At 52.7% G+C, this 11,797-nt stretch overlaps 2 protein-coding genes across 2 annotated transcripts in view; one reads left to right on the top strand and one right to left on the bottom strand.

Moving 5' to 3' along the window:
* Positions 1 to 11,797, top strand: part of GRHL1 (grainyhead like transcription factor 1) — a 290,338-nt gene that overhangs the window by 49,334 nt on the left and 229,207 nt on the right. The gene's annotated exons all lie outside the window — the stretch shown is intronic.
* LOC125690218 (cystin-1-like) lies at positions 1,704 to 8,890 on the bottom strand. Its single transcript, XM_048938393.1, has 3 exons — positions 8,726 to 8,890; positions 6,227 to 6,279; positions 1,704 to 2,510 (listed from the first exon to the last, which is right to left on the bottom strand). Exons 1-3 carry the CDS (start codon positions 8,888 to 8,890, stop codon positions 2,405 to 2,407), a joined length of 324 nt encoding a protein of 107 aa, XP_048794350.1. The 3' UTR covers positions 1,704 to 2,404.

The following is an 11,797-nucleotide window of genomic DNA, read 5'->3' as shown; positions in this document are numbered from 1 at the left end:
GGGAAGGATGTGGCCGGGAGGATGCCAGCACACTAACTCCTTGTTTACACTTTCAAGCATCTCTGCCGTTCCTTTCCCTCTGGCTGGTTCCCGGATTGCAGCAGTATTTATTTCTAGCAGGGCTGTGTTTCTAAATGGCAGGTTCTGGTTTCCACTACATCAGTGCCATGGGAATGGGGTGGGCGCATAAGGGAAGTGGAATTGGGAGAAAAGAGGAAGGGGTGTAATGAAACCGACTTTGTCACAGCTGCTCGCAGCAAGGTGACCCACTCCCAAGGTCAGAGCCCCCGGAGCTAGCTGGGAGCGAGGCCTCAGGGCAGAACAGCTGGGTACTCACACTTTGGCATACAGCTCACCCTTAGGCTACAGCTCAGGCTCCTGCTTCAGCGGTTGAGACTGTGCTGAGAGTGCAGGAGGTGGCATTTGGTGGCTTCCCCTCATGGCTGTGCAGACTCCTGCATGGCAGCATCTGACACGTGGGGCTGCTGGGTGCATCTCCCAGTTCCATCTGTGAGCCCATATGGCTGCTGCCTTCCAATCATGGCTGGCGAGGCAGCTTGAGGCAGGCAGGTTGTGGCCACGAAAAGGCAAACTCACACATGCAGGAACAGCAAATGATGACTCAGAAAATGGCAGCGCATGGGCTGAGGAGGCTGCAAGATGGCTGAGGAGGATGCCGTGACACCTCAACTGCACTCAGCCATTGCAGTGCGCTCTGTGGGATCGCTCCTCCGCGGGGTGTGTTGGCACTGAAGCAGTTTCTTTCATGATCAGTTTCTTCCTCCAGCAAACGCAGCCTCCTTCAGTTTCTGCCTCAGTCCTGGAGCGTGGGAGAAGGAAATTGGGTAATGCTCACTTCCTGATGCGTACAGATGGCCACGAGCGCATCTCATGAATGCAGACAGCCTCAGCAGGCCAGAGCATGCCCTTTCCTGGAAGAGCTTTTTTTTAGATGAGAAGAATACTTCAGATTTCATTTTCTCCCTTGTGATCTCTCTTGAGTTCACAGCAGCTCTTTGTTTCTCAGCGCAGAGCCTGAGAAACCATTGCACAGCTTGCAGCCGCTTCTTCCGACCCCACCTTTCCTTCTCCCGGGAGCATGGACTGTCCCAGCTCACTGCACTCCCCTCCTCCTGCAGCTCCTCCTCTCGTGGTAGCACTGAGGTTTGCCGTGAATGAAACCTGCCGCCCCCAATCCTGGGAGCAGACGCGTGGTTGTTCCTTCACTGTCCTACCAGCTTCTTTCACGGAGAAGCTCAGGGGTTTGCTGCATTGCAAGAGAAATTTCCTGCAGCCTAACAGGAATACACTCCATTTAGAAATATTTGTGCCTTCTAAAATTACTCAATTTCTGCAGAATTGTTGAAGTACAGACTTTATTTTAGGAGAGACTGAAATGGGTTGTAAGGATACACCTGGCCTAGTTAGCGACTGCAGCCACAGAGAGAGGCTGGAAGTGACATGAAAGCTGGGCAGGGCACAGAGCCCCAAGGCCACCTGCAGAGCTGCAGTCAGGAGGCCTCCAGTGTTTTCCCGGCACACATCTGTTCTGCTTGCCACAGGAGGTCTTTGAGAGCTGCCAAAAGCTAACACAAGCGGCAGGAGATCCAATGGATGTGCTGCAGAGCAGTGGCTCGGCAGCCATGGGTCTAAACCTAAATATTTCTGCTCCCCACAAAAAGTGCTGGCGTTCAAAACAGGATTTTTTCCAGGAGACTCTGCTTCAAAACCACTGTTGCCTTTATTGAAAGGTACATAGAATACAGATGCATATATTTCTCTTTCACAAATACCTGCAATGACGAAGACATCATAATACAGCATCTTAAGATGTGTCCTGCTGTTTCCTCTTGCATTCACACTGTATTTCATCTGATATCTTGAATACTTCAGCTAAAGATAGAAATTAGGTATTTTTCTACTTCTGTTAAGAAGCAGCTACTCATGATACATTAAGATGCAGATAAAACAAAGGCAGAAACCCTACAACACAAGGTTTCCCTATTGGGGAGCACAGAAAACATTATTTTCTTCAGAGATCCACAGCCTTTCTGTTTTACTTTGGATCAGCTAAGGATATAACACAGTGATTTTTCTGCCACGGAGCAGAAATGCATCAGAGCTTGCTGCATTTCACAGCACACTCCCAAACTCAGATCTTTATCGAATGATTTTGCTGCACTTTATTACTGCCAGGACAAAGCAAAGGTCTTCTTCCCTAAAGCACCACATCTCAAAAAGCTAGTAAATCTGGTAAAAAGGCCATTTCAAGAGGAGCTTTGAGATACTGATTCACAAGGTGTGCTTTTTCTGGTCTTTCTCCTTGCACTCCTCCTCACCATCCCAGGCATTGCATTCTCCTGCTGGCAGCTCTGCTGCTCCAGCCATGCCCCGTGTGTGGAGCTCAGCAGCCGTACTCCCGCTCGATGCTGGCCATCAGTTCCTCTTCTGAGCCATGGTACAAGATGGCCGGGCACCCCACTGACTGCTTGCTGCCCTGTGATGGGCACCTGCAGGTGGAGGGAGCAGGTTATTGAATCATAGAATCACAGAATCACAGAATGGCCTGGGTTGAAAAGGACCACAATGATCATCTAGTTTCAACCCCCCTGCTATGTGCAGGGTCACCAACCAGCAGACCAGGCTGCCCAGAGCCACATCCAGCCTGGCCTTGAATGCCTCCTATTCTAGTCAGTGAGATTGTTACAGTGAAATCTGTACAGTACTCAAACTCCTGTGCTCCATAATGCTTGGTAAGCTACGGCCATGGCCCAGCCAATACGCTGCATATCCTTTAACACCAGCTGCTAGTTACAAGGTTTCATCCAGAAAGGAGCTTTTTGTTATTATCCGACCACCATGTGCATGCCCTGTGGCCTTTGTCCTTTTTAAGGGAGGTGGATGTTGCCAATAAGAATGATCACATTGGTATTTTTGTGCTTCTGCTTTTGAGAGATGAAAGGTAAAAGGTAATGCTATAAAACACCAAGCCCCAAAAAGCGAGGTACTGATGGAGAACATGTGCAAGGTTCTTCCATGGGAACCTCTGCAGCACTACGGGGCTTGGCTGGCTTTCCTTTGTGTTCCAACCAAAGTAAGAGCTCAACTCCCTCCAACTGCTCCTATGGTTTAGTTATTTCTCTCTCACACAAGTGATGTCTGATGTACCATCGGTAGGGGACTGGCCCAGGTGTTATTGGCACTGTAGAAATCACATCCAACAGCACATATCTGGCTCTGCCATTATTTAGCAACCACTGACCCACTGCTTCTCTAAGGATGAGGCCCAGCACAGCTGGGTTGAACTTGGTCATTAGCATCCCCACATCTTGCCTGTGTGCTGACTTCCAGGCAGGAGAGAAAGTCTCCAGGTAAAATTCAGGTTCAGTGACACACAGAGGGGCTTTCAAACAGACAGAAGCAACCCACTATCATGCAAAAGGAAAGCAAGCTGCTGCTTGGGTCCTTTCTGCTGTTGTGGCAGTTATCCATCACTTAATGTGGAAAAACTGAAATAAACCAAAAACAGAGATATCCCACCTGCATAAAAGAAGAAACCCCTCCAGAAGGAAGCCTGCAGCTGTGCATGCTGCATCACTGAGCCTTTTCAGGGCCAGGCCAGACAGGACCCTGCACTGAGGTGGCTTTGAGCAGGAGGTCAGTCCGAGGTCTCCAAGGCCCCCCAGCCTGAGCCTTCATCTCAAGGAATTAAGCTGGGGCTGAGAAACGAGAGCAATGGGGGTGCCACACGGCTGCCAGGACTGGACATTGGACCTGCAGCATCACGGTGCTGCCTGCTGAGTCCTGCTGAGAGCTGCTGGACTTGGTGACTTGAAAATTGGAGGTTGGGATGTTGGGAGGGAATTGTTCAAACCCAGCAGCCCTCAGGGAGCCAGAGGCATGAGAAGCAATGGGGGAGGACAGCATGGGAAACACAACCCATCAAGATCACTGCAGAGACTTTTGAGTAAAATACTGGAGTTACTAACAGCTTAGAAAGCAGCAGTAAGAGTGATCAGAGAGGCTAAAGCAGTTTAGAAAAGGAGAAAGCAAGGAATGTGCTCCATTTCAGCCACTAGACTCTCTGTGTTCAAATATGGTTAAGGGAAGGGGGAATACTTTTAATGGAAAGACAGTGAACTTTGCAATGAGGAGAAGGAAACACAAAGGGCAGGATTAGCTCAAAAGTGAGCTATGGGGTCTGCTGACAGTGTCCTTCATGAGTGGTAACCTCCTAGGTAGGAACCCCAGGATCACAGAATGGTGATGGGAGGGACCTCTGGTGGTCATCTGGCCAAGTTAAGCAAGTCAGCCCCAGTTAAGAGCCTGAAAATCACAGAATATCTCCAGTGAGAAAGGATTCACATGGATCCCCAGGTCCAACCCCTGGCTCCACACAGGAGCACCCAAGATCCAAACCCTGTTTCTGAGAGTGATACCCAAACGTTCCTTGAACTCCGGCACTCGGGGCCATACCCACTGCCCTGGGCAGCCTGCTCCATGCCCACCGCCCTCTGGGGCAGAGCCTTTCCCTAACCCCTGAATGAGTCCAATCAGAATGAGATGGGATGAATCTAGGCCACTGTTTTTTATCTTTCTGCTGAGGATGGGAAAGTACAGGATTAATCATTAAAATGCCCTCTGCAAGACCTAGCAGCTGAAAAAATGGGTCAAAGCCACGCTTGGATAACACTGCACATGACACAGGGGTTGAAAGCAATTATAAGATTGTTGTGACATTCCTGAGCCATGTCATTCAATTGGTGGACTGCCACTGGTCGTGTGGGAAAAAAAGAGGTAATGTGATACAGCAAAGAACACATACAGATCCCGCTTGGAGGGTGTTCATTAGTGTCTGATTTAGGGGGTTATTTGGTGTCACATTTCCAGCCTCTATCTCATTGGGCTGCTCTTCTAGGTGACAGCAGGAGGTGCTGGCACCCTGCTCTGGGTGTCCCTGCTGGAGCAGGGGCTGGGCCCGATGGACCCAGAGAGTTCTGCCACCCCCACCATGCTGTGGTTCTGTGAAGTCTCCTTACCTCTTTTTTTTCCTCCCTGCCTTTTTCTCCCTGATTTTCAGATTAACACATACCTCAAGGGCAGAGGGGCTGTGTGACAACCCAGCACTGAAAAGAGTCTCTCCTTAGTGCAAGGAGATGGTTTTCCAGTCCTTTTAGTTTCTTCTCAGTTTCTCTAACACATGCATGAAACTGCTCCCACTGCTGCTGGCAGACCTGGGGACACAGTCAACATTGCTGTTCGTGAAAGTAAGAGTTAGGGTTTTGGTTGTTGGATGCCCAGAGCAGCAGGTCTTCACCAGGCATCCATACAGACTGGAAGGAGCAGTCCTTGAGAGCAGCCCTGTGGAGAAGGACCTGGGGGTCCTGATGGATGAAAAGCTTAACATGAGCCAGCAATGTGCTCTTGCAGCTCGGAAGGCAAATGGTATCCTGGGCTCCATCAGAAGAGGGGTGGCCAGCAGGGACAGGGAGGTGATTGTCCCCCTCTACTCTGCTCTTGTGAGGCCCTGGAGTCTGGAGTACTGCATCCAGGTCTGGAGCCCCCAGTACAAAAAAGGCAGGGAGCTGTTGGAGAGGGTCCAGAGGAGCCACAAAGATGATCAGGGGGCTGGAGCACCTCCCCTATGAGTACAGGTTGAGGGAGCTGGGCTTGTTCAGCCTGGAGAAAAGAAGGCTGCATTGTGACCTCATTCCAGTACCTAAAGGGAGCCTACAAACAGGAGGGGAATCAATTCTTTGAAAGGGTTGATGACTGCAGGACAAGGGGAAATGGCTTTAAGTTGAGGGAGGGGAGATTTAGGTTGGATGTCAGGTGGAAGTTCTTTACAGAGAGAGTGGTGAGGTGCTGGAACAGGCTGCTCAGAGAGGTTGTGGATGCCCCGTGCCTGGAGGTGTTCAAGGCCAGGTTGGATGGGGCCCTGGGCAGCCTGGTCTGGTATTAAATGGGGAGGTTGGTGGCCCTGCATGCAGCAGGGGAGTTGGAGATTCATGATCATTGAGGTCCCTTCCAACCCTGACCATTCTGTGATTCTGAGATCTGTGTCTCTAACTGCTGCAGCATGGGAGCCTCTCATGGATTTTTAGGGTTCCCGGGGAGGAAGGACTTGTGATCCACTCCACCCACGCTGCACAGCCCATGGAAGGCCCAGGTGGCCATGATGGCAACAAAACACACAGCAGGGGAAAGGGAGGCAGGGGCTACTCACTCATTGCTGATGTTGTTGTTCTCTGGGTCTGAGGGGCGTCGTGGAGACGAGGCCTTGAAAAGAATAAACGTCAAATGTTTCAGTTACAACAATACAAAGCTGTCTTTGTGTCTCATCGGCCACGTTTGCACCCACCTCTGGGAGGATGGTACACGGGCCAGAGCACCTCCTAGGAATGAAAATACCTGCTAATGAAAATACCTGCTGATGAAGGAAGTGACAAAGAGAACCCCCTGCAGGCAGGCTGGGTGCTGCAGGAAGAACCAAACTTCCATATTTCTCCTCTTTACTGTACTGCCCCACAGAAAGTGGAGGGGGACAAAGGCAGATTCTGGCTTGAGACAGACTCAGACTCAGTCAGCTTGGTGACTGCTTTCTCTAAGCTGAAGCTGGTGGTTCACACGAGCTATCCTGCTGCTCCCAACAGCACCAACAGAGGTTAAACAGGCACAGTGCAGAGCCAGTGTAAGGACCCAGCCCCTAGAAAGCAGGAACAAAGCAGCTCCTTTCTGTGCCCAGAAGAATGCTCAGCCCTGCAGCTTTGTCTCGGCAATTCCCACCCTGAGAACCCATTCCCAGCACTTCTGGGCAAAGGATGGGCTTGGAAGACAGGCGGTTGCCTCTTTTTCCCTTTGTGGCTGACTCCTCTGTGTTACGAGCTGTACGTGGTGTGTGGGTGGAAGACAGAATCAATTAGTCATCAGGATGGAGCAGCTTTGGTTAGCAAAATTTGCTTCCCTCTGCAAAACCAGCTCCCACCTTCTCTGAGGGATCTGTCAGCAGCAGTACCTATTTCCCAAAGGAGCACTGCCGGCATTTCACTTGGAGCTTTGAGATCTGTGGGGAAGTGAAAGAAAATGGCCCCCCAGCCCCTCCTGAGCCCCAAAGCCCCCAGTGCTGGGCCAGGCACAGTGGGGCTGTGGTGACACTGTGACTGCAGGCACACCCCAAAACCAAGAGTTATTTGGGGTCCACAGGCTGGCCCAAGTCAAAACGGTGACAGGGGTCATTCCAGCCGTGCCTGTGCAGTGAGCAGCAGCACCCTCCAGCGACATAAGAAATGCCACGGGTGGCCGGGCCAGTGAATGCTGCCAAAACCAACTCCTGGTGAACACAGAGCTTGAGCTGCCACGGGCAGGGATCCTATCCTGCTGATGTGCAGAGGGGTGGGAGGCAGCATCCTGCAGGGAAGGCAGGCAGTGCCACGCTTCTCCAGGCTTCCAGAGCTAACAGCAGCCCCTGACTGTCTTGTGCAAGCCTGGTGCTTGCTCTTGGTCAGGGATATGCCAGGGATGGGCAGGAGGTGGTGCCAGGGATCTGCTAGGGATGTGCCCGGGATGGTGTCAAGGATGTGTTAGGGATGTGTTAAGGATGTGGCAGGGATGAGCCAGCAATTGCGTCAGGGACGGTGCTGGGGATGTGTCAGTGATGTGCCAGGGATGTGCCAGGTCAAAGAGGGGCTGTGCTCAGCTGAGTGGTGCTGTGGGGAAAACAGCAAAGGAGGGGTGGCTTTGGGAGCACAGCTGCAGCACAGCTGCGAGGGTGTGACCGAGGGGACTGACACTGGCCAAGGGGATGGCGCAGCTCACTGCTGAATTTTAAAGACATGCAGCACTGAACGGAGAGACAATGCTGGTCCTGCAGGCAGTGAGTGCACCTCTGCCTAATGAGCCACTGCGCTCTGTGCTGCAACGGTCCTGGCAAAAGCACGGGTGGGTTTTTCCTGTGCTGAGCAATATTTATCTCTGTTGGTAAACCGCAGAATCACGGGATGTTTTATGATGAAAAAGATTCAGAAGATGAGTCCAAGCACTGCCCTGCACTGCCGGGTCCATTGCTGCACCACGTCCTGATGCACCACGGCCACACGCCTCCGAAATACCTCCAGGAACGCATTACTTCAATGCATTACACCACGCCCGCGACTTCTGTGCGTCTGCTCGGGGCAGCATTTGCCCGACGAACAGCACGCGACCCCATAGCTGTGCTCGGACCGACGGTGCTGCCCGGCTCCGCTGCATCGCCACGGAACGGACCCGCACGACCACGGCACAGCCCGAGTCGGTACGGACTTGCACGGATCAACCCCGGGCTTCACACAGCATCACCCAAAACCAAACCCTGTGTCTGAGAGCGGCGCCCAAACGCTCCTTGAACTCCGGCACTCGGGGCCGTGCCCACAGCCCTGGGCAGCCCGTTCCGTGCCCACCGCCCTCTGGTGCACAGCCTGTCCCTGTCCCCCAGCTGCCCCTCCCTGACAGCCCCACGCCACAGAGACTCGGCTGTTATTTTTGGGCAGGGAAATAAATAAATAAACAGATCTCCTCTTTCCCCAGAAGAACATCCGGAAAACCGGAACGGTTCGGCGAGAACGGCGAGAACGGCGAACCGAGCGCGGTGACAGAGCGGTCGCTGAGCTTCGAGGCGGCGCCGCGCTCCGGCCCCGGGCTCCCCCCGCCCCCAGCGCGGACCGAACCGGCCCGGCCTCGCGGCACTCACCTCCGGCGCGGGCTGGGCGGGGCCGGGCGGGGCCGCTTCCAGCGCCGTCCCCGGCGCCCGCCGCTCCTCCGCGGCTGGGAGCGGACCCGCCACCGCCTCCGCCTGCGCCGTCCCGCGCGGGGCGCCGCCGGCACGGCCCCACCGCCGGCTGCTGCCGCTGCCCATGGCCGCCGCGCCCGAGCCGGGGCCGGAGCCGGGGCCGCCGCCAAGGGCCGCCTCGCCGCGGGGCGGCCCTGAGCCGGGCCGGGGGGGGCCGAGCCCAAGGGTGGCGAGGGGCGAAGATGCGGGAAAGAGGCGGCGGTGGGCCGCCTGGTGACTTTTTTTTACAGCAGACTAGTCGCTGTTCAAAGCAGCTTGGCCGCTCTCCAGGAGCGAGGGCGGAGGTATGCGGTGAGCCCGGAGCGGTGCCGGGGGACGGTGCTGCACCGAGGCAGGCGGGCTCCTCGCCTCCGTCTGGGGAAGGAGATGTACCTCGTGTCTGAAACACTGCCAACCTCTGCTGGGCAGCGCTCTTCAAACCCAGCAGTCATTTCTTCTAATAAATAATGAGCCACGCGGACATATATATATGTATACACAGACATCTCCATATACAGGTATGTACATAGGAATACCCCAAAATTGCCCAACCCTTCGCATTTCTTGATACACTCGACTTGTTACTGTGTGACTGCTATGAAAGGAGGTCGTGGTGAGGTGGCCTCTTCTCCCAGTAGCAGCTATAGGACAAGAGGTAATAGCCTGACATTAGACCGAGGAAGCTTCAGGTTGAATATTAGGAAACATTTCTTAAGAAATTTTGTCAGAAAGATCGGTGAGGCATGGCACACCATGCTGCCCAGGGAGGCGGAGGAGTCACCAACCCTGGAGGTGCTCAAGAACTGTGGACATGTGGCACTGAGGGACGTGGTCAGTGGGCACAGTGGGGCTGGGCTGACGGTTGGACTCTATGATCTTGGACATCTTTCCCTACCTTAATGATTCCGTGACTCTGTGATTCTATGACCCACTGAAACCACCAGCACTGGATTGCCTCATTGTGGCATCTGGCTGTTCTTTATGGCACTTCCAAGACCAATGGCCAAGGTGGAGTCAAGAAACACAATTGCTTGGACAAAATCTTGCTATCTGATCTCATTTTCGGGTTGCTCATTTCCTGACCATGACAGTATAGAGGCTGGCTGTCCCAACCCATGTCAAGAAGTGTTGGTGGCAATGTGAGGGCAAGGAGGGTGTGGGTGATGGGGCATGGCAACGGCTGCCACGGAACCAATGTCATCACCTTCATTGCTGGAGGGCCAGAGAGCAAGGAAGGAGCTCACTCGCAGGATAAGAGGAATAACAGGATCCTTTCTCTGTAAGAACCCAAACAGAGCCTGCAGAGTTCTATTTTCTCAGGCTTCTGTTCCCACCAGAACTTCTCTAGGGCAGTTACAGACAGTACATTGAGGAAGCTGATCTTGTGACAATAAACACTGCACCATGTGTTTAAGTTTTGCCTTCTTTCCTGATACTTGCTGGGTTTTCTGTGAATCTTCAACAGAGACAGATGCATTCCTGTGTTATAGGAGCTCTAGAAAGCCATATCAATGACAAAAAGGATTAAAATTCAAAGTTGAAATATGTATCACGTCAGGGCAGTCTCTCCCTTTTGCTCGCTGGTGGTTTCTCCTGTGGCATGCCAAGGTGCAAGCCCACAGATTTTGGCATGTCTTTCATGGATTTGTTTGAAGAATGAATGTCACTGAGAAGGCAGTGTGATTCCAAACCAGCTTTCCTGGCTTCTGCTATATTCTAAAAAGAAAGAAAAACTATAAGGTGTGGTCTCTACAGAGGGAGCAGAGAAGGCTGAATCTTTCCCATGGCAAACTGCTGTGGCGGCATCACACCTCAGTGAGCAGGATTAGTTATTAATCTGCCTTTTAGCATTAACTGGCGCGCAGCAGAAGGGCTGTGTGCATTGCTCACATCGCAGTGCCTCTATCACACAACACTACTGCTGCCCTCACTTCCAAAGCCTTTTCCCAGCTGTTGCCTGCAGCTGCGTTTTCTGGCCCCAAACATCCTACAAAACGTAATGGTGATGACTCTTTGGGGTTGGTGTGGGGTCACATCCTGTGCCTCTGACCCTGTCCCAGTGTGACATGGAAGGAGCTTCAAGGCCATGCTGGATGTGGCTCTGGGCAGCCTGGTCTAGTGGTTGGCAACCTTACACATAGCAAGGGGGTTGAAACTAAATGCTCTTTGAGGTCCTTTTCAACCCAGGCCATTCTATGATTATGTAATTATGTGATTCTATGATTCTATGATTCTGTGATCCGGGCTGGGGAGCACAGGACCAGCAATTTCTGCCCAAGGGTGGCTTTACTGCTCCAGGGAAAACAGCCATGAGATGGAGGCCAGTGAACCCCAGGGAGCCGTCCTGCACAGGATGGAGCCTGGGATGTGGTGGGGAAACCACGGGTGGAGGAGGGACTGAGGCTGCCCCTATGAAATTGGTGGAGCTGGGCCTTGGCCCAGTGCTGGAGTTTGACTCATCCAATTTGCAAAAGAACTGCTGAGAACACATCTTTAAATCTAAAAGCCTGTTTTTTAAGAGTGTTCTTTCAACACATCTTGGATTTTACTGCACCCTAAGCATTGTCAGCAAAAGGGTTTTTTCATTCTGCAACCCAGGTGTGAAGGGAAAGGCAGGGGAGCTGAAGAGCTCTGTGGAGACACTGTGGGTGTATGAAAGCAACCAGCAGGAGATGAACCTTAGAGGTGAACCTCCCCTTCCCAACAGAAACCATGTTCTCTTTCTAGTCTTCTGAGCTTGTTTCTCCCCTTCAGTGTGGGCAAGGCTGAAGTCTATGAAGGCTGGCTGATTGTAGAAAGCCTAAAATCCCCAGTCTAAGGCAGGCTGTGGGATTTCAGCTAGCAAGGCTCTATGTCCCATACTTCAGCAGGGCCAAATGTGCTGTTAGGTCTGCTGGGTCTGGACCTCAGGTCCCTCAGCTGGGTGACCACGTCACTCTCAACCTCTGCGCCCATACTTGAGCTCTGTATGAATACCTGCTGGAAGAAAAGATT

This window comes from Lagopus muta, chromosome 2 (genome assembly GCF_023343835.1).
Source record: "Lagopus muta isolate bLagMut1 chromosome 2, bLagMut1 primary, whole genome shotgun sequence".
Lineage (NCBI taxonomy): Eukaryota > Metazoa > Chordata > Aves > Galliformes > Phasianidae > Lagopus > Lagopus muta.
Note: the sequence above shows the minus strand (reverse complement) of the source record. Positions and strands in the feature narration are given on the sequence as shown.

Bases quoted from the DNA above. Each gene is read 5' to 3' on its own strand.
- LOC125690218 (XM_048938393.1), bottom strand. From the start codon at position 8,890: ATGGGCAGCGGCAGCAGCCGGCGGTGGGGCCGTGCCGGCGGCGCCCCG. The intron at 6,280-8,725 runs GTGAGTGCCGCG...ATTCTTTTCAAG, and splicing joins CCGCCCAGCCCGCGCCGGAG to GCCTCGTCTCCACGACGCCC. The intron at 2,511-6,226 runs GTGAGTAGCCCC...CTCCACCTGCAG, and splicing joins AACAACAACATCAGCAATGA to GTGCCCATCACAGGGCAGCA.